The 23,156-nt window shown below is 48.1% G+C and overlaps 1 protein-coding gene across 1 annotated transcript in view; it reads right to left on the bottom strand.

The window, feature by feature from the left end:
- Positions 1-736: 736 nt before the first annotated feature.
- The window catches only part of Znf236 (zinc finger protein 236), a 95,339-nt gene continuing 72,919 nt past the window's right edge, over positions 737-23,156 (bottom strand). The window contains exons 26-31 of the mRNA XM_032886257.1: positions 17,143-17,330; positions 15,499-15,630; positions 11,379-11,576; positions 8,520-8,649; positions 6,172-6,348; positions 737-4,962 (exon numbers count right to left, since the gene is read on the bottom strand). Of these exons, the coding sequence (XP_032742148.1) occupies positions 4,841-4,962; positions 6,172-6,348; positions 8,520-8,649; positions 11,379-11,576; positions 15,499-15,630; positions 17,143-17,330 (947 nt within the window). The 3' untranslated portion in view covers positions 737-4,840. The remainder of the gene's footprint in view (positions 4,963-6,171; positions 6,349-8,519; positions 8,650-11,378; positions 11,577-15,498; positions 15,631-17,142; positions 17,331-23,156) is intronic.

The following is a 23,156-nucleotide window of genomic DNA, read 5'->3' as shown; positions in this document are numbered from 1 at the left end:
GACAAGGGACAGTCTGAGCATCCATGCCATTACCACAATTCCTTGAGGGCAAGAGGGAGCCAGGGAAGCTACCCACAGAGACCCCTGGTCACAGAGCCTTACTTGATCAGGCTCTACCATCATGGCCAGGAAACCAGCCTTTCAGGCTGCCTCTGCCTTCCAAGGCCCAACCCACCCCAACCTGGAGGAGGAGCCAGGGCAAGCAGCCTTTTCTCCCTGGACTGGTAGCCACCGGGCACTTGTGGAGCCTCTCAAACCTCCCTTTACCTGAGGACAGGAACACAGGCAGGACTAGGCAGGGCGTAACCTGAGCAGCTTATCCTACAGATGAAGCATTTGTGCCATTCCAGGGCAGGCCTCGAGACCAGCAGTCTTTGGGTCACCTTCAACATAGAAAGGCACGTCCAACAGCTGTGCTCCACAGTGGGTCTGCCGTAAGTCTCCAGCATGCCAGCAGACACAGAGACAAAACTATGGCAAGAAATAGCATACAGAATGTGAGCTGCTTCTCCTCCTCCCCACTCTGCATTGGTCCCTTCAACGGCTCTGCCTGACCCCAGACAGGAGCAGGAACTATGGGTTCCATGCAGCCTGGAAAAGTGGCACGATCAAGCCCAGCCATGAGTAGTAGAGGGCTACTCATCGATCCCCTGGGGAGCCCACAAGGAAGTCTAGAAAACAAGCTGGGCACATGGCTACCACGCACTCCAGGCGGCAAGAAGGAAATATACAGGAGTTTCAAAATAATACAAAAACTATTTTTATTGTTTTTGAAAGCCAGCACAGTGGCTTTTGGCATAGCTATCAATTTCTAATACAAAACTGGATTAAATAAATATCATCCAATGTATAAATAGACCATGAGACAATTCTGAAGATAAAAAGAGAACTTTTCTGTAAATTAAAAAATTAACTTCGAATTTTCTTCGTGGTGCTGAAGAACAATCACTATGGCATTTTAGAACCTGTCAGATATACAAATCTCGATTCATTACAAAAGTCTTCATGCCATAAGCATTACACATAGAAAAGATTTAAATAGCACGATTTTCTGACTACTGCCTATTGCTCCTGACACACTAACAGATCTATACCACTTAGTCCACACAGAAAATGACCACAGTGCCTGTGCAGGTAGGGTGTGAAATGGAATATATGTCCCCGCGCTGTCCTTGAGCACTCGTGGGGAGAGGCCAGCCATCAGACCTCGGTAATCCCCATGAATTATGTAGCTCTAATCTTTAGGATGCAACCAGATTTCAGGTTATCTCACTATAATGAGGCTTCAGCAAACACAGGGTGGGTGAGCCTGCATTGTCATGGGTTGCTATTTTGAAATTTTATTTCACTTAGCTTTTGGTTTGGTTTTGTCTTTGGAGACAGGGCATCAGGTAGCCCAGGCTGGCCTGGAGCGTGCTATGGAGTAGAGGTTGACTGCCCCCATTTCTCAAATGTTGGGGTTACAAGTGTTTGTAATGTAAGCACGTAGGTGTTGCAACCCACCTAAGAGTTTGCTCTAAGTGATGCGGGTTTTACCCACATCCCCTAAGTACAAACCAAGTGCAGATAAAGAAGGAGCTCTGGGTCCCCCTCGCCCTGTGCATGGCTCACACGGCAGCACAGCAGCACCAGGCCCTGGGGTCACTCTTGGGGGAGGGGTTTTGAAGCTGGCTTGAGAGAAACCCCTTATGCAAGGAGGCATAAGGTATCCCTGGGAACAGAACCCAAGAGTAGACCTACAGACACATACTCCCTTATGAAACGCTACCCAGATACATCTGTGTGAAGCCATTTTGGCTGGAACATGAGTCTTAATGAATGAATATACTTCCCAGAAGACAGCCCACAGAACCAAAAGCTGTTCTCTAAAATATGGACTACACAGATGTGCTAAACTCACTGGTACTCGGTGAGAATTCAGAGGAATTGAACTCAGATTTCCTTGCAAATGGCATGCAGGGCACATAGTTTTCTGGTGCACACTGCCCACCATATTGGCATCTCACTATGGAAGCAACTTCTGAGGAGCCTCTCTAACCTCCTAAGGCCTGCTTCTCCGCTCCCTCATTTCCTCATGCTGCTCTGTAAGCCCCTCCAGCATTGCCGAGGGCTGTAGGAGACCTTGCTGGGTGTGAGGGCGTCTGCTGTCATCACCTGGCACCTCTATCTACAGCCTTCTCAAGGGTCTGTCCATGCCAGATTCTCCCGCTCCCTCGGTCTCCCGAGCTGTGCTCATCCTGTGACGGGCAGCAGCAGCCTTCAGGAACATGCTTAGCTGTTCTTCTCCCAACCCGGAGCCTCCTCCAGGGGCTCAGGGGCTCCACAGAGCTGAAGGAGCAACTGACACTGAAAAGACTGCGCCAGGCACAGGATTTGCTGTCAAGGGCCACATCCGACTGTCAGCTCGATGTGCTTCAGGGAGACACCAACAAGATATGCATTCTCTGGACTTCACATGGGTAAAAGAAATATCATTACAGTTTTTGCTTTCTGTTAAAAATACCTGAATTGAAATTTATTCCCCACCCTACTAGTTATCTGAAACATGATTAAAAATAAACAACAAAAAAAACCACACATACACCACATTTCCTAATGTCATTTTGCATTTAGTTATTTCAAAACAGTTATGTTATATAGAGTTCTAAAAATACAGTTCTCTATCCTCAAAACCCTGGTTACACATGAGGCTAGAAACCACTTTCCTAACACAGCATTTCAAACATTAAGATACAGAGCTCAACCTGTAAACCACAATATTCAAGTGAGTGGTCTTCTCATACCCTTGTCTTCTCAAGGAATGTTGGTAAAGAAGCAGCTTTGATGGTAAGGAAGTAAATCAAAATACACACATGTCATACTTGTTTGCTAATAAACTGAGAAAAGACACAAAATGGGTTACTGGTAGATTTTCTTTTCCTTAACCAAAGTAAAATCAGGCTTCAGCTTCCCCTGGTCAGGCCGTACTTACATAGGTCGGCGACTGCACAGCCAGCGCCCGGCATGCACTGCGCAGCCAGGAGGCAGCCAACCGCTCACAGATGTCCTGAGGTGACAGTTAATGCTGAAAGGAAAATAAATAACCCAGGTAGAGCACAAAGATTTAAATCCAATAATTTCAATTTTGGGGATACCTGTTCACTAAAATTAATTAATATTTCTAAAATATTTTAATACAAAATTATAAAATAAAAAGTGCATTAATAGCAGAGACTTTAAAACTCTCGCACAATTACAATTATTCTGAAAACACTACCACAGCCAGGTGTGCACACCGACATTCAGGGGCCTTGGGTTTTTAAGTCCAGTATTACAAGAAGTCAAGTAAGGCTTTTTTCTTCTTAAAAAAATATATAATACACAAATCAGTTTGGAAAAAAGTAATAATATTTAACAGTTCTCTGACTTAAATATTTTCACATAACAAAAGTTTTTATGTCACTGTCAATATTACGTATATACAGAGACAAAGGTGAAGAAATCAGAAGACGCCCTTTCACAAGAACAGTGAAGTCTCTTCAGGACATTCTCTTAGTGAACAAGTCCACGGAATATATATAATAAACTGCTCTCTTCTGAAACCAAGGAGGCAATGAGAGAAAATAAAGGCAATTTTCTTTTCAGAAAAAAAAAATAGAGCCCAGCTTTATGTTACAGTGAAAAAGATATCCATTTATTAACAGTGAGCAGGACACGGGTCTGAGGTGCACCAGGGAGTGGCCGCAGATGCTGTGTGAGGCCAGACTCCTGCTTCTATTTACAAGACGGACTCCTCGTCTATGCAGAGCCCGCGTGTGTCTGTCTGTCTATGCACACAGAGCCTGCGTGTCCGTCTATGTACACACAGACCGCATATCCGTCTATGTACACCGGTATTTACATATAGAACATATAAATAGCTTTAGGGGAAGGGATACGAGTGGGGACCGCCTGTCTTTGGAATGCTGAAGCGCACACTGTACAGTGCAGGAGGATTTGGTTTGGGGTTTGTCTTGGGCCTTGGGTGACTGCTCGATGACACTGAACAATCCCCTGAAACAAACACCTCCATATGCATGAGGAGAACAGCCGCAGGGCTCGAGTGGTTAGCCCTAAAATACAGATACATTTACTGAGTGGGCAGGGACAGCTACTGCCCCGTAGACAACTCTGTCACTTCCTGCTCACAGGGTATGGCTTGTGCTTCTGCAGTGACCTAAACCACGTGACGGGACAGATTCGTCCAGCAAGCTGTGGACATCCATGTGGGCAGCCGGTCCTCCCTGCAGGTCAGATTTCCTCCACGGCCCTCCCTGCTGGGCCGGATCCTGTGTTCTTCTAACTAGGGATCACGCATCTGTGGTGGAGAGAGAACTGGTCCAGCCATCTCTCAAAGCATCAGTTACATTAACTTAAGGGTGGGCTAAAAAGAACTGATTGTTACTAATTAGCAAACCGCAGAGTAAGAAGTGGAAAACGCCTGTGTGTGATGGCACTGCTTCTGAACTTCACGCACTACCATGTGTGTTTTCCCATGCTAATGTGTCTTTTGCTATCGCAAATCTCACCGCAATGATATTCAGATCCAGTTCATCTGCTAAGGACAAACACTGGCCATGAGAAGGTGAGTGACCACGGCAGTGTCCAGCTCTGTGACCTGCAGACAAGGAGAACACTGCATCTGTGCGCTTCCCAGTCGCTTTCCCAGAAGTCTTTGAATGACAATGATTCTTCAAATAATTTTAGCTAAAAAATGACTGTGGTAGATTTTGAACCCTTGAAGTTTCAGAACAGAACCTCCAAGTGCTCTCATCTTCACGTGGAGCTTCACAGAGGGCGCTCGCAGCCTCTGTCCGTGGCATCAGAACACATTGGTCAGCGTCTGCCATTCACCCGCTGCCTCCTGCACCACTTCCTCTAAGTGGAGGGTCCTTAGCTCCTCCCCATCCTGTTCCTGGACCACCGTGGCTGCCTGCAAGGTCCCTGCAGAAGCAAAGAGAAAGAAGGCCTCAGCTCTCAGAAGCAGGCCATCGTGCACATTCAAACAAGAGTCTATGGAAACAGAAGGACTCCCTGGCTTCACCTACTTCCACCCCAGTGACATGAAATGAGCCGAGGCAACTGAAGCATCTTCCACCTTGAGATGCCAGGCCTGGAGCCCTGGGCCCCATGCACAGAGGGGCCAAGGACTGAAGCCTTGTCAGAGTTTCTGTCGGTCGCGAACACCGTGACTCGGGCACTCCCACCATGAGGGCTACGCCAGCACACAGCCAGTGAGAAGCAACACTTCCAACAGCATGCAGTCATCACTGACGGCAGCAACCCTCCTCCACAGTTCGGAGTTCTACCCTTTCGTGCCCCTGAAATATCTGGGCACAATCACCGTGACCACACGATGATGACTCTCTGCACTAAGCATGCCTACTCTTACAGTGAAATGAAACTAAAACACACAGCTGTAAAACTCACTGCCCATCCTAGGGCTTGACTTGGATTTTAATATCACACACCCCTGTTTTGCACAGCTCCTGCCACCAGTGCAACCCAGCCTAAATGATTTACTCTCTTTAATAAAATGTTACTGCTATGTTACTATGAGGTCCAAAAGAGGGCCTCAGGCAGGGTAGGCAGCAATCCAGAACCTACACCCAATTCTGATGGCATCACGGCTTGTAGGCCACAGAGAAGGCAGGGTTTGTGTGGCTGGACTAAGCAGGCAGAGGCAATGGTGTCTAACACAGTCTGCAGCTGCTTCCTGACATTACGGTGGCCTCTGACCTTCACGCTACCAAAGGGGCCCCAGAAAGACTGAAAGCAGCCAGCCATGCTGCTCCTGCTGCTAGGCACATTCTAGAGAAAGCACTGAAGCTGTCTACACTGGCAAACACTGAAATCCCAGGACTCGGGAGGCTAAGAAGATTGAGAGTTGAAGGCCAGCCTGGGCTATATACTTTAATTCTCAGGAGAAAGAAGAAAGAAAAGAGGAGAGGCAAAGGGGGAAGGGAGGGAAACAGGGACCAGGGAAGGGAGACATAGCACAGGCTTCAATTCCTGTTCAGCCTCTTCTATCAAGGGCAGTCCTCACAGGAACTACGATGCACAGCACTGTAAGACGTGTAAAGGAACACTTGGAAAATACCCAGAGACCTAACCATCGAACAGTACGTGGCTTCTCAGGGACAAGTCTCTCACCCACAAAGCTGTGCGCTCGCTTCATGTGTAATTTCATGTTGCTCTTCTGTGTGAAGCCCATGACACAGTAGTCACAGCGGTAGGGACGCTCGCCAGTGTGCTTCTTCATGTGCACTTGCAGCGCGCTCTTCTGGTTGAAGGCTTTCTCACAGAGAGTGCAGTGGAACGGCCGCTCCCCTGTGTGCAAAGTGTGAGCCACAATCAGTGTCTCTCTCAAGCCCACACAACTCAGCAGAACACAACGTCACCATTCCAGACAGTTCAGCAGAGAACGACCACCGCAGTACCAGTCAGCAGCATGCCGCAAAGGCACGCCTCGCTGAGACAGAACTGAAGCCTGACTCAAGAGGTACCAAGACTCATAGAAACATCCAGACATATAACACACATTAAACAACGTGTTTTAATACATCTTATATGATACAAGAGAAAGACATGAAATCTACTTAAAGTACGATTTTCTGTAATCTTTGTGAATGTAGAATCCGAGAGAGTTGCCAAGTCTGGCATCTGCTGGGAGCTTCCCACCAGACCTTGGCAAGCCATGGTGGCCCTGCCTCTTGGGAGCAATCCCTTAATCACTGAAGCATTTTGGTAAGGTGTGGCCTCCCACTGGCCTCTCGGCCTGGCAGCCTCTGGCTGTAGTATCAGGGGAATAGCAGGGCCCACATTACTGCTCTGACTCATACTGAGCTGGTCCTGCTCCTTCTCTTCAGTGACCACGCTCTGCAGATGGAACCCGCCCCGCCCCGCCTGACTACACTGACTCAAGCCTGCTTCTTAGCAGCCTCTGGGGAGGAGGGAGATGACAGGCGGTCTGGCTAACTGCACAGCCTCTCAGAGCATTCATCTGGCTGGGAGTAATTCACACACATGGAAGCTAGGCTATGCCAACTTTTTAGAAAAGTCAGAAACAGCCTTTTCTCCAGAATGCCCAAGAAAAGGGCTGGTAGCTGACTCCACCCTGTGAAACTAAGCAAGGGACAGAGGAGAGCAACTCACTGGCTGCACCAATGATACTGAGAGCTGGGAGGTGACAAGGAGGTGACAGGGACCTATTGAATGCTGCGGCATCTGCTGTGGAACAGAATAGCAGCACCCTTGCCCGGTCCTGCATGCCTTAAGATCTCAGCTAATGTATTAAGAAACAAACGTTCTGGGGTTGGGGATTTAGCTCAGTGGTAGAGCGCTTGCCTAGGAAGCGCAAGGCCCTGGGTTCGGTCCCCAGCTCCGAAAAAAAGAACCAAAAAAAAAAAAGAAACAAACGTTCTTACCTCAGAGTAAGAACAGCTACAGGGAGAGCAGAGCCATAGAGCAGAGCCATGCAACCCTGGCATGGCTGTGCACAGGGCAGCAGCAGGGCAGAGGAACCACCTCACTGCTCACTGCTCACTTTCCAGGATGTGGGCCAAGGCCTCAGGCCCCATCAGTCAAGCGGTACCCCAAAATGACAACAGGTAATAACCGTACATCATCAGTGCTTATCAGAGAAACAAGGCAACCACATCCAGTTCAGTGTTTTCCTGGCGAAAGATCTTTAAAATGTTGTTCCCAGTTCACGATCACCACCCATAGAGCTCTAGAGGGGACAGCAGTCACCACAGGGCCCTACTAGGGGAAACAATGGAAACACTCAGAAGCAACAACACATTTTCAAAAATCAAATGGAAGCATGTTATCTATGATGTGTGTGGCTGGGCACCTGTGCACTTGTATGTAAGAGGGCACATAAGCAGGACGGTCTCTGGTGTCATTCCTCACGAGCTGTCCGGTGTTTTGTTTCGTTTTGTCTTTTTCTGTTTGCTCTTGCTTTTTTGAGACAGGATAATCCTACTGGCCTGGATCTTGCTATGTAGACAAGGCTGGCCTGACACTTACTAGAATCCACCAGCCTCTAGCTGTCCAGTGCTGGATTAAAGTTGTGGGCTGTCAGGACTAGCTTCTTTGCTTCAAGCCGCAATATCCTCCAGCCTCTGCCTCCCCATGAGAACATTCCTGTGACTGCTGCTCTCTGTGACATGAAGGAGGCTTGGGCAGACACAGACAGTAAACACTAACATGCGGTCAGCAGGGAGAGCACCACCGTGGCTTGGAGGGCTGGAGAGGTGCCTTCCACCTCCTAACCCAAAGGAGAGAAGGGGCCACAGCACGGAAACACTTCATTTCCCAAGTGCACAATGACAACTGCCGAATCTCAAGTGCAAAAGTTAGTCACTGTGATAAGTCTGTCAAAAACTAGAGAACCTTGCTTGTAAACAGTAGGTCACACACCACACAGGATTTATATGCCTCCCTTCCCCTTCTCAGCAACAGCCTACTTCACAGGACACTACAACACCCATCCCTACCTGTGTGGATGCGGCTGTGTCGCTCCAGCTGGCTTGGTTTGGCAAAAGCCTTTTCACAGGTGTCACACTTGAACACCCTGGGCTTCTGGGAGCTGAGCGAGGGGCCGGCCTGGTGCGTCAGCATGTGCTCCTGGCAGAACACAGAGACCGGCAAGCGTTAGGACTAACATTTCTCAGCTCTGACACGGACACTCAACTCTGGCACTAGACAAGGAATCACCTTTAAAGACAACCTCCCAGGTGACCTTCTGACTGGGATTTCAGGACCTGGAGTCCATCACAGTGTCAGGAAGGTAAGAAACCGAGGCCTTGGCGGCTCTGTGTCCACACAAGTGGCACAATCTCCCTCCCTCCGCAGGCTAGAGGGACAGCTCAGGGAACTGCTAGCCTCATGCAGCACAGCCCGCTCCAGGGAGGAACCTAAGAAGCTTCTCTTCCCTACATTTTTCAGTCCACCTGGAAGCCTCGGCCCACAGCTAGCTCACAAATGCTTGCCCTGCAAGCCCGTGAAGATGGACAAATGCTTGCCCTGCAAGCTCGTGAAGATGGACAAATGCTTGCCCTGCAAGCCCGTGAAGACGGAATAGTTCCAGCAGCTCACCCAGAGCAACTGACTCTGTGCGGCCTACCACACCACCACCCGCACCCGGCTCCATAACTGCACTCTGGGTGGGGTGTGATTCAACCTGTCAGTGGTTCTGCATCTGTGTGAGCTGGCTTCCTCAGAAATGACAGCTACTGTGTTCAGAGGCCGGCACCAAGGCAATTTTCAGTTATCACACGATTCCCTGATAGTCTTTATGCTACCCTAACCCTGAAAGCAGACTCAGACAGACTCAGACCTGCAGTGTTTGCACCTACATCTCAGACTCCTGAAGAACAGCACTGCACCCTGAGCCTATGACGTGGCTCAGAGGACACGGGAGAGAAAGCTGGTTGATGCTGAAGGTCAGAGAGTTTAGGACAGGCTGCAGAGCGCGAGACTTCAGCAGGAACGTCAAGACTGTGCTGTGTCTACTGTTGACGCCTGACAGTGACGCCTCCCTACTTCATTTGAGGGACTCCAAACCCTGGGAAGAGCCCGCATTTGGGACATTATTTGGGACAATCCAGTACTCAGGAAAGACCGACCATGTTGTAGCTCTACAAGCATTTCCAGAAAAGAAGAGCTGCCTAGCACAGTACCACAGTTGCTATCTGAAGCTCATGGTTTTAAGACCCAGTGACAAGCTGCATTCTTCATCAGAGCAGGTAGACTTTGCTGCACTGAAATCGAGTAGCTCCCAAAAGGAGAGTTCTTGTCAGAGGACCAGTCAAGAGTGGGGTGCTTTTTCTCTGCAGGGAGCTCTTGCACTTATGCTGAGTAAGTGAAAAACTAGAGTGTGCAGGGGACAGACAGACTTCCTCTGTTTGGCCAGGTAGACAGAGAAGAAACGTGGGTGGTATTGGCCTTTGGGAGGCACCCCCTATAGGGGGCAGAGCCAGGAAGGACGGCAGTACTCTCGTTCTTACTGCTAACCCCTTACCATCAGATAATCACTTAGGAAAATAATGCTCTGGCCAGAGTGATTTGTTAGGGGACCCAGAGAAGGCTCCTTGACAGGTCATTCCTATACCCTCTCTACAGATGGTGTCTCTCCTCAACTATGATGATAGCTTTACTGGCCATGTAAAAGGGAGAGACTTGGCGGGTGTCAGCAGGAAGCATTCAGAGTCACAAACAATGAGAGTGAGAGGTAAGGAAGGGACAATGGAGAAGGTGTGTGTGTGTGAGTGCCGGTAAGAATGGAGGAGGTTCACAGCAGGTCTCCTTACTTCTGTGACTGACACAGCTAGACGAGGACAGGTTTAGATGTACAGGGAAGAAGGTGAGACGTACACCCACGTCACTAACTGTCCACACCCAGTCCATCTCTCCCTTTCACATTGGCACGGAGCATCGCTGTGACTCAGAACTGCAGGAACGCACTACTGTTGGCTTGGATGACGCACACTTCTTCCTTCCTGGCCACAACAGGTTCTCTGCCTGCTTAGATGGCCTTGATAGCTTTGAGGACTCTTAGCTATCACAGAGAATGTCCCAACTGTGACGTATTGGCTATCACCATGTAGGCCACAGCTCTGCCCTCATCACTGGCTTTATCATGCTGGTGCTGGCCATGGCCACATCTCAAGCAGCATTTCCCAGGCTTTCCCACTGCACATCTGTCTGCTTTTGCTACTCTCCTTCCTCCTACCCTGCTGTCCACAAGGCTGCCTTTAAAGTAAAGAGGAAAGGCAGGGTATGATGGTGCACACCTTTAATCCCAGCACTTGGGAGAGGCAGAGGCAGGTGGATCTCTGTTAATTCAAAGCCAATCTGGTCTACAGAGAGTTCCAGGTTACCCAGGACTGTAGAATGAGACGTTGTCCCCAGCCCCCACCCTAGCTTGAAAGCTTCCCAGGGCTCTGCGCCCCTTCTATATTTATGCACAACTCTCCCTAGGGATGCCCATCCTTTATTTATCCACCACCTCTGCAGAGCACAGGGATCCTACATGTTTACCCTGCAAGGCTGCTCCCTCCGAGGTAAACATGGGGTTAGTCATCCTGTACTTCTTCGGAGAATGTTCTGTATACTGCAGTTACCAGCCACCCCAAGCGCCTTTCCCGCAGCCTCTGAGAGCTGATCGCTTTCCGCATTTCTGTCGGCGTGGTAAGTGAGGCGCCATGGCCTGGCATCACTTTACATTAGAAACAGGTTTGCAGCTGCTCAGGATGTCCAATCCACACGCACACACTCGGCAGGCCAGTGCCTGCAACTACTCGGCACACACATTTACACCATGACTGTGGCTGTCCCCTGTCCCCAGGGTGTACCTTGAGGTGAGTGGCACGCTTGAAGGCCTTCCTGCAGACTCGGCAGCCGTGAATGCGCTCCTTGCCGTGCACCTCCTTGCTGTGGTGCATGAGCACGGCAGCTGAGGAGAAGGCACGGTCGCAGTCCAGGCACTGGTGTAAAGGACCCTCCTTTTCAGGTTGGCTGTTAGGGGTCAGCTGGGCAGAGACATCAGTCACCTGCAGAGGCAGGAGCACTAGGTTATGACAAGCGTGGGGACTGCAGGCTGCCAGACAAGCAAGGAAGCGCTGTGCTGCCTCACATGGACACACCACATTCCAGGGGAAGCTCTGGATGCTCTGTGAGGGGAGAACACACAGCTACTCTGGCAGCATCGAGACACTCGTGCTAAGAGCAATGGCTAATGAGAGAACCTGGGAATGTACCCACCATGTACCCGCCCAGCCCAGCCTCCAAGCTGCTCTCCTGGTCACACAGCTGCGTGCTTAACCACAGCTGCACAACAATGAGGGCCACAGAGCCCCGCCATCAGAAATGGTAAAGAGAAAATAAGGCAAACTTGTAAGATGCTAGACGTTCGTTTAAAGTTGTGGTTTGGGCCAGCACACTAGCTCAGCAGATAAAGAAGCCCACTCCCAAGCCTGAGAGCCTGAGTTCAATTCCGGGGACCTACACGTTAGATGGAGAGAACTGACTTCTCCAAGCTGTCCTCTGGTTTTCATCCCATGTGCTGCACACACACACAAATGCATGCACAAGGCACATACACATAGCATACAAACATAAAAACATACACTGAAGATGCTGTGGTTCCAATCTCCATACACAGTACTAAAACCGCAACAGCAGTTAATGGTGTTTAATTAGCTTTGCTTGAGCTGAATTATTCCCTAACTGTGTAGATCCCAATTAAAGAGTAGGTTTCCAAGTCAATTTCCTGGGATGCCATTAGAACTTGCAGAGAACACTGCATCCCACGGAGACAGTAGCCTTCAGTCTTAGAGGTAAGTAATGGTCTAATGGAGCAATTATAAAAATAGGTATGCAACTCGTCAATATTTTTATTACTAGTTTCTTGAATACTTTTTCAAAATACCAGAATATACAGGAATGGATTGCAAAATCGTAAAGAACAAGAAAGAAAAGAGAAGAAAAGACACTGCAAAGATGGCATTATGCAATCCTTGTGTAAGAGAGAATGCGTCCGTGGAAAATACACAAACATGTGTGAAGGAACTCCCATAAAATGGACCACTTGTCAATGGAAAGGGTTTGAAAACCCTGGAATAGATGCTATCAGTGTTGTTCTGCAGCAGGAGTGAAAGACTCTGCTGAGAGAGAGAAAATGACAAGCAGGGTGGAAAGATGGCTCAGCAGTTAAGAGCACCTGATGCTCTTGCAAGGGACCTAGGTTAGTTCCCAGCACCACATGGTCGCTAACATGGACTGGAATTCCCGCTGCAGAGGGTCTGATGCCCTCCCTCTTCTTGCCTCTGCATGCACACCCGTGACACAGACATGTGAAGGCAAATACTCAGAAAAACACACACTGAGGACACGCAATGAAGACTGACTACAACAGAAGTCTGGGCCTCACTGCTGGAAATGCAGAAACTTTCCCTGAAGAAGCATGACTCAGGAGACGGTGATGTCTGGTGTGCTTCACTCTCTCCTTCCAATAACCTAACCTCTGTGCAAACAGCTCCCAAAGGAGCCAGCTGACTCAGCACACAGCAAAGCCACACAGAGGTCTAAAGCTGTCCTGTTCAGAGCAGCCCAGTGTCTTGTTCCTAAAGGCCCTGAGCTCGTGGGCAGCTCGGGCTCTTACCACTGTGTCTGCCTCATTCAAGGCTGTCTTCACACCTCAGGGTCTGGAGAAGAGTCACCCCAGGAACAGCAACAAGTACTAGCTTTTTCTCCACAGGAAGTCATATGAGCAGAAGACAGGCCCATGCAGTGGAGGACCCTCCTAGCTGAGTCTAAATGACTCTTACGATGCTGGCACCATGCCAGGCTTCCTGACCTTCAGACAGAGATGATGGAGGTGAGCCTCTGTCATCGTGGAAAGGCAGGAGCTGGTAAGGAGGCCACATGTGGCCTTTAGGGTAGGGTTACAGACAGCTTTATACAGAGTATACGTCGTTCCAGCATGGATTCTGTCCAGACCAAGAAACGTAAGAAAGCAAAGACAAGCTTTTTGCTCGGGATTTGACCATAGAACAGCAAGGCCCCACCTGTCAATCCTGTAACAGTTACTGCCTCCTGCTCACCATGTGCTCCGCTAGGTCCTAGACTGACACCCCTTACACATGCTGCTATGACCTACTGATGAGGGGTCTGAACCATCACTCTCTTTAAAGCTGACTTCACGGCTCGCCAGCTCAGTGTCCTAGCACAGAGAGGTGCATGCTGGCCAAGGGTGCGGCCCAAGTTCCTCACCACTTTCAGTCTCCTGCAAAGGCTTAAGCACAAGCGGCAGCAAGCAGGTTGTACTTGGGACCCAGAGGCCTGAAGGCATGGACAAGGATCAACACCGACAGTGGTAGAGAAACTCATGAAAACACCAAGAAAATGGCCCATAACTGCTTACTAGTGCAAATTTATTGCCCCCCCCCCATTTTCACATTTAATATTTTAAATTCTCAAAAAAAGAATCACAAGCTAGATCAAGTTTTGGGGATTTAGACCACTTCATTAGTACTTCCTACTCAAATGGAGTAGAGCAAATTCAAGTTAATTTAAGGTAAGGATTTCTGTGGCACTGGAGCGTTATAAAACTGAATGCTAGAGAAAGTCACAGATCCAAGGACAGCAGTTTGCTAGCTGCATAAAACAAGAAGTGGTAATGGGTGCCTTGATATTGGTACTGGATTAGGAACTAGGAGACTCAGATGACTAGAAAAGTCAGACAGAGACTGGACACTGAAGTGATGACCAAGGAGTCACGGTTGTCACTAGGATACCCTAAGGAAAGGACTCCTGGGGATCCTGCCAGCCAGGTAAGAGTATACTCTATAGCTGGCTTTGTTAGCCGGGGGCCTGGACTCCTCCATCCTGTCGACCCTGGGGTGAGCGCAGCTGGTCGCTAAGCTGGCGAGAGGGATAGACAGGGTTCCATAGCTACTTATCCAACTCCATCCCTTGGCATTATTGTGAGAGCACTGCTGGAACAGCAGTCACGCCTGGGACACTGCACTGCGGTGCAGAGGTAAGCCTGAGTGCTAGCTCTGAGCTCTTTCCTGCTCCTTCCTCGTGCTGAGTCTACTCTGCACCCTTCCACTGAGGCAGCTGACAGAACAGCTGATTACCAGCTCCTCTGCTCTGTGAGTCTCTGTGGTGGGTACTGGAGCTTGACACAAATCAACTAGTTACACACAGCTCTGCTCACTGAAACAAAACCAGGGAATTCCTTGGTGTCGCTGACATTTAATCTCTTTATGAAAAAAAACAAGTCCTTGTTCTGAGGGACAACTAGTAAACCAGTCTCACTTCCTAACAAGATTCAGACAAAATTTAAAGCTCCCCAAAGTCAGAGGTCAACAATTTTCTATTTTTTAGTTCTGACTCATTAAAGTATTACAAAATGTGTATACATGTGTCTGTGTTCAGGTTCCTACACATGCACTTTAGGACAATACCAATCAGCCAGACTGTGGTGGCACACGCCTTCAATCCCAGCACACAGAGGGCAGAGGCAGGTGGATCTCTATGAGTTCAAGATAACCTGGTCTACATATAGAGTAAATTTCAGGATAGGCAAGGGTTCACAAAGAAACCCTGTCTTAGAAAACCAAAAAGGAAAAAATAAAATAAAAGAAATAGTGGATGCTTCAAGGAAATGGACCAACAGAACTGGTAAGGACAAGGAAAAAGCCATGAGGCCGACCGGTCAGGAAGCAGAGAGCAGACGCCGATCTGACAGCTCAGCTCATCAGCTCCCCATCAGCCACACTGAAGACCACTGACTAAGGGAGACCTGGGGCTGTCATCTGCCAAGCCCACAGGACCCACAGAGTTCAGTACCTGTGCTCTGGGTCTGACAGGGACTACAGTTCAGAGGCTGGCCCCATTCACTAGGGCCACCCCACACGGCCCTCATTCACTGTCCTGTGCTGAGTGTGAGCTGTGCAGGAGCCATACCTGATAAGCTATTTCTTCCCCAGCAGCAGATGAGGGCTGTGGAGTGTGGCTCACTAATATGACTTGTGGTGAGCCTGCTCCACCTTGGCCTGAGAGAGAGGGATCCGTGAGCAATGCTGGGAACTGCTGACCCTGTCAAAAGATAATCACTGCTTTAGAAGTTTTCACATTATCAAACCATGCCATCTTTTTAAAAAGCCTGTAGGGGTTGGCAATGTGGCTCAGTGGGTAATGGCATCTGCCTCCAAGTCTGATAACCTAAGACTGATCTACAGAGTAGAAGGAGATAACGGACTCCACAGGAATGCCACACCCAGGCCTAAACACACATGGACATGTGTGCGCACACGCACATGTACACACACACTAAATAAAATGTAATTAGAAGAAAAACCTGTCAAGGCGCAGTCTTTGGACAGCACCATCTGCCATGTGACCCACAGTCAAAGAGAAGTGCAATGCAGGTCCACCTGCCGCCTGACTGACTGACAGAAGATCTGCCTCACAGCGGCCAGTTCTCACCAGCATCTGCCTGTGGAGAGGAACTAAGGGGCACTGGTGCGAAGGAGTGCTACTGTGACCTATCCACATAAAGAAATACTCCTCAGCAGTAAAAAGGATGAGGTAGATATATGGTACATGACAGGTGCACCCTGGAAACCCATCCAGGTAAAAAGTGCCATTCGCAAAAGACCCCATGATGTTTGACTGCATCCCCATAAACAGAACAGACAAACCTGGAAAAACAGGGCAATGGCTGCAGAGTGTGTTGGTAAGATAAGGTCAATGCCAACTGTTAGCTGCATCTAAGTCACCCAACAGACAAGCCTCTGGACATCTGTATGAGGAATTAATTTCTAGACTGAGTTACTTGAAGAGGGAAAATTCACCTTAAATGTAGGTGACACATCCCACTGGACTGAATAAAAACAAGCAAGCAGATGTGCACCAGGGCTCTTCTCTCTCTGCTCCTGACTGGGATGTAATGTGACCAAGATGAACTGACACAGAAGCTGACTAAAGAAGGACAATGGCAGGTGGCAACTGTGGTGGTTTCAAGGAAAATGGCCCCCACAAGCAGGCATATGTCTCTAAAGGTCTGACTCCCGTTGGTAAACTGTTTAGGAAGATCAGGAGGTGTGGCCTTGTTAGAAGAAGTTAGTCATTGGGGGTGATGTGGATTGGGCCTTGAGGTTTTAAAAGTCTAGGCCAGGCTCAGTTCCATGCATGGCACTCTCTCTCCTCTCTCTCTCCTCTCCCCCCCCATCTCTCTCTCTCTCCTCTCTCTCTCCTCCCCCCACTCCCTCTGCCTGCTACCTGGGGGTCAGGATATAAGCTTTTAGCTACTGTTCCAGTGCCACACCTGCCTTCTTGCTGCCACATTCCCCACCATGACAGACAAAGCCTCTGTAACTGTAAGCAATCCTTCAACTAAATACTCTTCTATGAGCTGCTTTGGTCATGGCATCTCTTGACAACAAGAGAAAGGTTAATAAGATAGCAACTAGTTCATAGTTCAAACCAGTTCATAACTTCTCCTTTTTGACATTTATTACTTTAACAAAAAAACAAAACTATATATTTAATAAAGAACTGATGAAACCTTTTCAGAGGGTCCTGGAAGCTCTCTCTGCAGACACTCACCTGAGAAGTGATGTTCAGTGTAACTGTGTCTAGCCCTCCAGACAGCATGCCCTGAGTATCAGCCAGGGTCAGCGTGACACTGGCATCAGCACCCACCCCTGATGAAGACATGACCAGGTTCTGGGCTGAAATGGCTGATGGCGACATCGGTGCTGTTGAAGGCAGGCTCCCATTCGAAGGATTAAGTTCTACAGAATAAGCAAAACAAATCGTCAGTAGTAAGCTGGGCCGTCCTGTCTAGAGCCCGAGAGGAACAGTCTGCAAAGGAGATCAGTGAAGCCATTGACATCAATCCTCTGGCACCACAACAAGGAAATCTCAAATCTTTGAGGCAAAACGATGAGAGGCTTTCTTTGGTGTCTAAGTACATAAGGACAGCACACTCTGCTTCTTCATCATGATCCTGCAGGTGTGTCCAACCTTTTGACTCTCCAAAACATCATTATCATCTACAAACCCCACGCTCAAGAAGCATGCAACCGAGTTTACAAAAGGAAAAAACAATCAGGTTTTAAGTAAATTCACAATTTTGTGTTGGTCTACATTCAAAGTTATCCTAGGCCACATATAATTTTGCAGGGTAGAAACTCCTGAGAGAAAAAGTCCAGAAGATGGTAGCTATGCCTCTGGGCCTTATCACTGCTAGCTTGGTAGAAAGAAAACTTGGCAAGGACTCCTAGGACCACAGACCACAGAAGAAAAGAACCAGGTGGGGCCAAGAAGCAATGAGTTACTGGACAAACAGGACTCTCTCAGTCCTTCCTAACAATAAAGGTCTACTTATTCTAAAACACAGGCTGTGCAAAGAAACCTCACACTAATTTATGTTGGTAGTAACATATCCAGCACAACACCTGTACTCTCTGATGCACCAAAACCTTCACCTGTTTTCCCAAGTAGCCAATGCTGAGAGAAAGGAAGATGTCCGGAGCAGAATAAGCACAAACAGCCCTTTCTTCCTTCCTTCCAGAAGCATACTCCTACGTCCTATGGCAAGCTAGCTACATAGGATTATCTGCATCCTTCAAGGGCACCAGCATTGAGCACACAGGCACAGCCAGATCCACATGCTCTCACAACTCTGTACCCTTAACCTACGAACACACGCTCATCATCCTGGACCAGCCCAGGAACAGGTACTGAGGACCCTAAAGAGACAATGAAGCTGAGTTCATGAAACCATGTCCTTCTAACCCATAACAAAGAAAGCAGGCTCCTGCCACACCTCTGTGACCTGAGTGATACCAATCCAGAGCCTCTTCTAGTAGTCAGGGGCCAACAGGAAAGCCAGGCTACTTACTTGTAAGTGGAGTTCTCCAAATACAAGGCCTCCATAGATCCACACTCGTGGAGTCCCACAATGTGCTGCACAGACCTGGAACCTTCAAAAGCAGTAGAACCATTAGGAGGCTAGGATTGTGTGCACAGCAGTAGGCGCTGGGGCGGGGCCCCCTCCCGCCTGCTCCCATCCTGCACAGTGCTAATGCACAGATAGGAGATGGGTCTGTGGAGGGCATCTCGTGCACCAGCACTCGTTACAGAGCTCCCACTAGCAGCACTCCCTGTGCTACCTCCACAGATCCGTGCTCATGCACAGGTGAACAGAAATAGAAGAAAAGAAAGGTCCTTGATGACAGCTGAGGTGAGAGCAACTTCCTTCTTCAAAATAGCAAAATGAAGCTGATACTGCTCCTTACTACTGGGCAGCCCAGAAGTCACCCTCACTCTGCCTGCTGAGGGAAAAGAACCTGAAGGCCTCTCCCACCCACTAGTAAAGGGCACCTCACTTGTCAGTGATGATCACAAAAGCTCCAACACAGCACAAGAATCTAAAGAGGAAAGTGAATGTGGACTTGTCCAGGAAGCAGCTTCAGATGACACCACAGTTCATACTCAACACTGACAAAGCTGTCCCTAGACAAATGCCTGACAAGAGAAGCTACCCTGAGTGCAGCAGAAAAGGACACAAGCTACAGTAGGAAAGCAGAGAACTTCTTCTTATTGTACAGTTGGGGATAAGCTTTAAACAGCTCTTGGTGATTATCGGTTAAAATCTCAAGATCGTGCAAATACAGTTTAATATTTAATGAACATACTTTATTTCCTACTTATTTTTTTCTGAAATGGTTGTTCCTCTAGGACACAACTCGACAAATATTATTTTCCTTTACGAGTATAAGTTACTTTAAGAGGTACTAAGTAGGTCAGACGTGGCAGAACGCACCTATGATGCCAGCATCAGGAGACCAAAGGAGAAGACTCGAGAGTAAGATTACACAGCCAGCCTGGGCTATCTAAGATCCAGTTTACAAAAACAAAAAACTGTGATCTACGAAGTCATGCTTGTCAGATGTCAGCCTTAATTCTTGGGGAAATGCAGCCCTATTCCGGAAGTCCTTTCCAACACCTACATCACACAGGGCATAGCCTGTTTTCTTCTAGTGCTTTAATTGTTTTAGGACCCATGTTTAGATCTTTGATCCATATCCGTTAGATCTAGACATGTGCGTAATTTTATTCTTCGTTACCACGGATGTTTCTGCATCCTTATCATGTACTCATGTTTGGGTCTCCTTCAGTTCTCTCTCATGGGTCCACATGGCTGTTTTTGTGCCCGTGTCTTGTTTTCATTACTGTGTCTCTGTAATATATCTTCATAAATCTAAACTCCTATACAGCTAAGGAAGCAATCGGCTGGGCGAAGAGGAAGCCCACAGACTAGGACAGCATCTGTAGTCAGCTGTCTTCTGACTGAGAATTGATATTCACAATATAGAGAGAACTTAAAAAGAGGTCCTCCCCACACTCCCCCAGAAAGACCAATGGGCCTGGAACCTTAGCAGAGTTCTGGGGGTTGGGGGTGACTAAGAAATATCTTCAAGTTGTTCATCACTGCTATCAATTAGGGAAATACAACTCTGAGATTTCATCTCACTCCCGTCAGAATGGCAATCATCCAAGCAATCAATAATAAAATGCTAGGCCGGGCATACCATAAAGGACCCCTCACTCACTGCTGGTGGGACTGCAAACTGGTACAGCTACTCTAGAAATCAGTAAGGAGAGTTCTCAAAAGCTAAAATTAAACTACTATATATCCAAGCTGTCACATGCCTGGGCTTACGTCCAAAGACCTTCACACCCTGGTCCACAGACACTCGCTTCCCATGTATCCCAGGCCCAGAGTGACAAACACTGCACCTCCCTGATCATTAGAAGCTCCTGGCGGCAAACCTTGAGGTGTGAGCACATATTCTGGAATAACCACAGAAGCCAGGGTACAGGTGAACAGGGAGACAGGCAGGGTAGGGGTCGGAGAGCATGGAGAGGCTGGGACAGTGGAAGGCTCCATAGGGGTGGGAAGGAGGGACATGCAGAAGACACTGTAAAGGTGACAGCGGGGTACACGCGATCTCATCAAGGGAGTGGAAGAGAAGGAGGGCTCTTTGGGAGTGGGAAGGGCGAATAGGGAAGAGCAGAGACAGGACAGCAGCAGTGAGGATGTCTGAAAAGTCACAGGGAATCACACTATTAACTATTAACTATTTACCTTGAAAAGGAAACCTGTAACAAAGACCTATGACACATGTGATTCTGTGTGTCAAATACATATGCAGTTGAAATGAACTCTTCTCATCTGGGCTGAAATTGCGCCCTCCAAGAGTCAAAGACCACCTTTAAAAAATACTAGACATGAGTCAATGGTCAGTGCTGGGCAGGACACTCCTAACACTGCCCTCGCCCTTGGCTGCCCATCCCACGCAGCAGACGGGCGTCTGTCCCCATTGATGAAGACACGTTGCACTTCAAACACAGGGCCCAGAGGCCCCTGAGCTGGAAATGACTTGGATGTCTCCTCCCCAAGGCTCAGGAACCATTGTAAAAGCACAGGGAAAGGGGAGTAGAAAGATCTAAGAGCCAAATGATCTGGAAAACTGAAAGATTGTATTTACTAGTACTGGAAGGTGCCACACAAGCTTCCAAAAGAGCTGCTGGTAAGCAACCAGCAGTCCTACCCAGACGTAACACCTGTGAGCCAGAAAACCTGGCATGGCAGGCACAGCAAGCCTGAGAGAGCAGGAGTGGCCGTTACCTTGGCAGTAACCACATCTAACTGGGTTTAAGATCTACTCACGAGGGAACCCATGCCTGGTACTGGACACTCCACTGACTGCTTAGCGCTTATTAAGTCACAGATCGTGAAGGAGAGCCTGCGTCCACCACTTTCCTAAACCAGCATGGGCCCTAATAATGACCTAATCACTGCTCCTTACACCACAGGTAAGTATGGGCTCCCCGATCATCAAAGGAACTTCTCTGCAACAGGCAGAAACAGAGCACAGAAAACCACAGAGTTGTGGGCAAAATACTCAAAAGAGTATTCACAAAGAAGGATTGGGGAACACTGGAAGAGAGGGTGGAAAGACTGTGAGGGCTGGAGGATCAGGGAGTTTGCTGTGAGACTGTGTCTATTAATAATGTCAGAAGCTACAAACATAATGTCCCATCTACAGGACCCTAGACATAAGCTGAAAAAGAACAATGACAGACAGGCCAAATGGACGGCAAAAAGCCCATGAGGCTACACAAGGAACTTCAGGCAGCAAGGAATGCTAAGCGTGGGAGAAATAAAGTCTTCTCCAGGGAAAAACACGCCAACTAATTATCCAATAGAAATGGTCAGCCCTGAAAATATACACGAGTAACAAGACTGCTTAGTTATAGAGATACATATGTATTATACACACACACACACACACACACACACACACACAGATGCATACATACATATAACAATTACTGTAGCAAAGGCATGGATTTTACAAAGCATGACTCTTAAGAGAGGGGTAAGGACAGGGAAATGACCCAATTGTAATCTCAACATAAAAGAAAAACACTAATAAAAGCAGACATTCCTTTAAATATGTTGAGACAAGGTCTTGTCTTCTAAAAAGGTATACTGTAAATTTATAAAACTTCAGAAGTAGTTTGAAAAATGGGCAAGTCTTTGCCTCTGTTGTCAAAGTTGGCAAGTTTTGTTCTTGAACTGTTGGGAAATAATAGATTGCTCTCAAATCTAGAGGAAGCTAATGCTAAAAGACCCTCATCCAGTATTAGCAAACAAAGAAATGTCTTTACTTTCATTAAAAACAGAAGTGGCAGGGCTGGAGAGGTGGCTCAGAGATTAAGAGCACTGTCTGCTCTTCCAGAGGTCCTGAGTTCAATTCCCACCAACCACATGGTGGCTCACAGCCATCTGTAATCAGGTCTCGTGCCCTCTCTGGCCTGCAGGCATACATGCAGGCAGAAAGCTGTATGATGTATACATAATAGATAGATAGATAGATAGATAGATAGATAGATAGATAGATAGATAGATAGATAGATAGATAAACAGAAGTGGCTATCTTGGAACTCATACTGTAGACCAGGCTGGCCTCAAACTCATGAGACCCGCCTGCCTCTGCCTCTCAAGTGCTGGAACCAAAGGTGTGCGCCTGAACCTGACTTATACACAATATACGCAATATAGACAGAAGTCCTTAGAGGGACTGCCTGCCGTCTAGGGCTGAAAGGGTCACGGCCCAGGGCAAAAGTGTAAGGCAGGACAGAGATCTCTAATTGTAAGCAGTTTACAAGCTTCTGACTCCATTCTGAGGAGGACTGCAGCCCATGGGTGGACCAGAAACCTCACCATCTGTTAGGCACCATACATCCAACACAAACTGATCGATAATTTACTTCTGGAGTAGAAAGTGAGCTAATCTATAAATTTACTGGGTGAATTGAGGCCTCAGGGGTACATATGTAACTTAAAACAGTAACAGGAAAACCAGGCATAAGAACTTGTGGGAAAGAACAAATCAAAGAAAGGGTGTAACTTTCACCCGGACCCCACAGTCAGAGACAAGGACACTAAGACGACATGGCCTTACAGCAACCAGTCGTCATAGAGACTCGAGTGTATGTCAAGGACCAACAAGCAGAGGCCTCCTCACTGTCCGTGGACTCTC

Source organism: Rattus rattus, chromosome 15 (assembly GCF_011064425.1).
Source record: "Rattus rattus isolate New Zealand chromosome 15, Rrattus_CSIRO_v1, whole genome shotgun sequence".
Classification (NCBI taxonomy): domain Eukaryota; kingdom Metazoa; phylum Chordata; class Mammalia; order Rodentia; family Muridae; genus Rattus; species Rattus rattus.
This window is presented reverse-complemented; position numbering and strand designations above follow the sequence as displayed.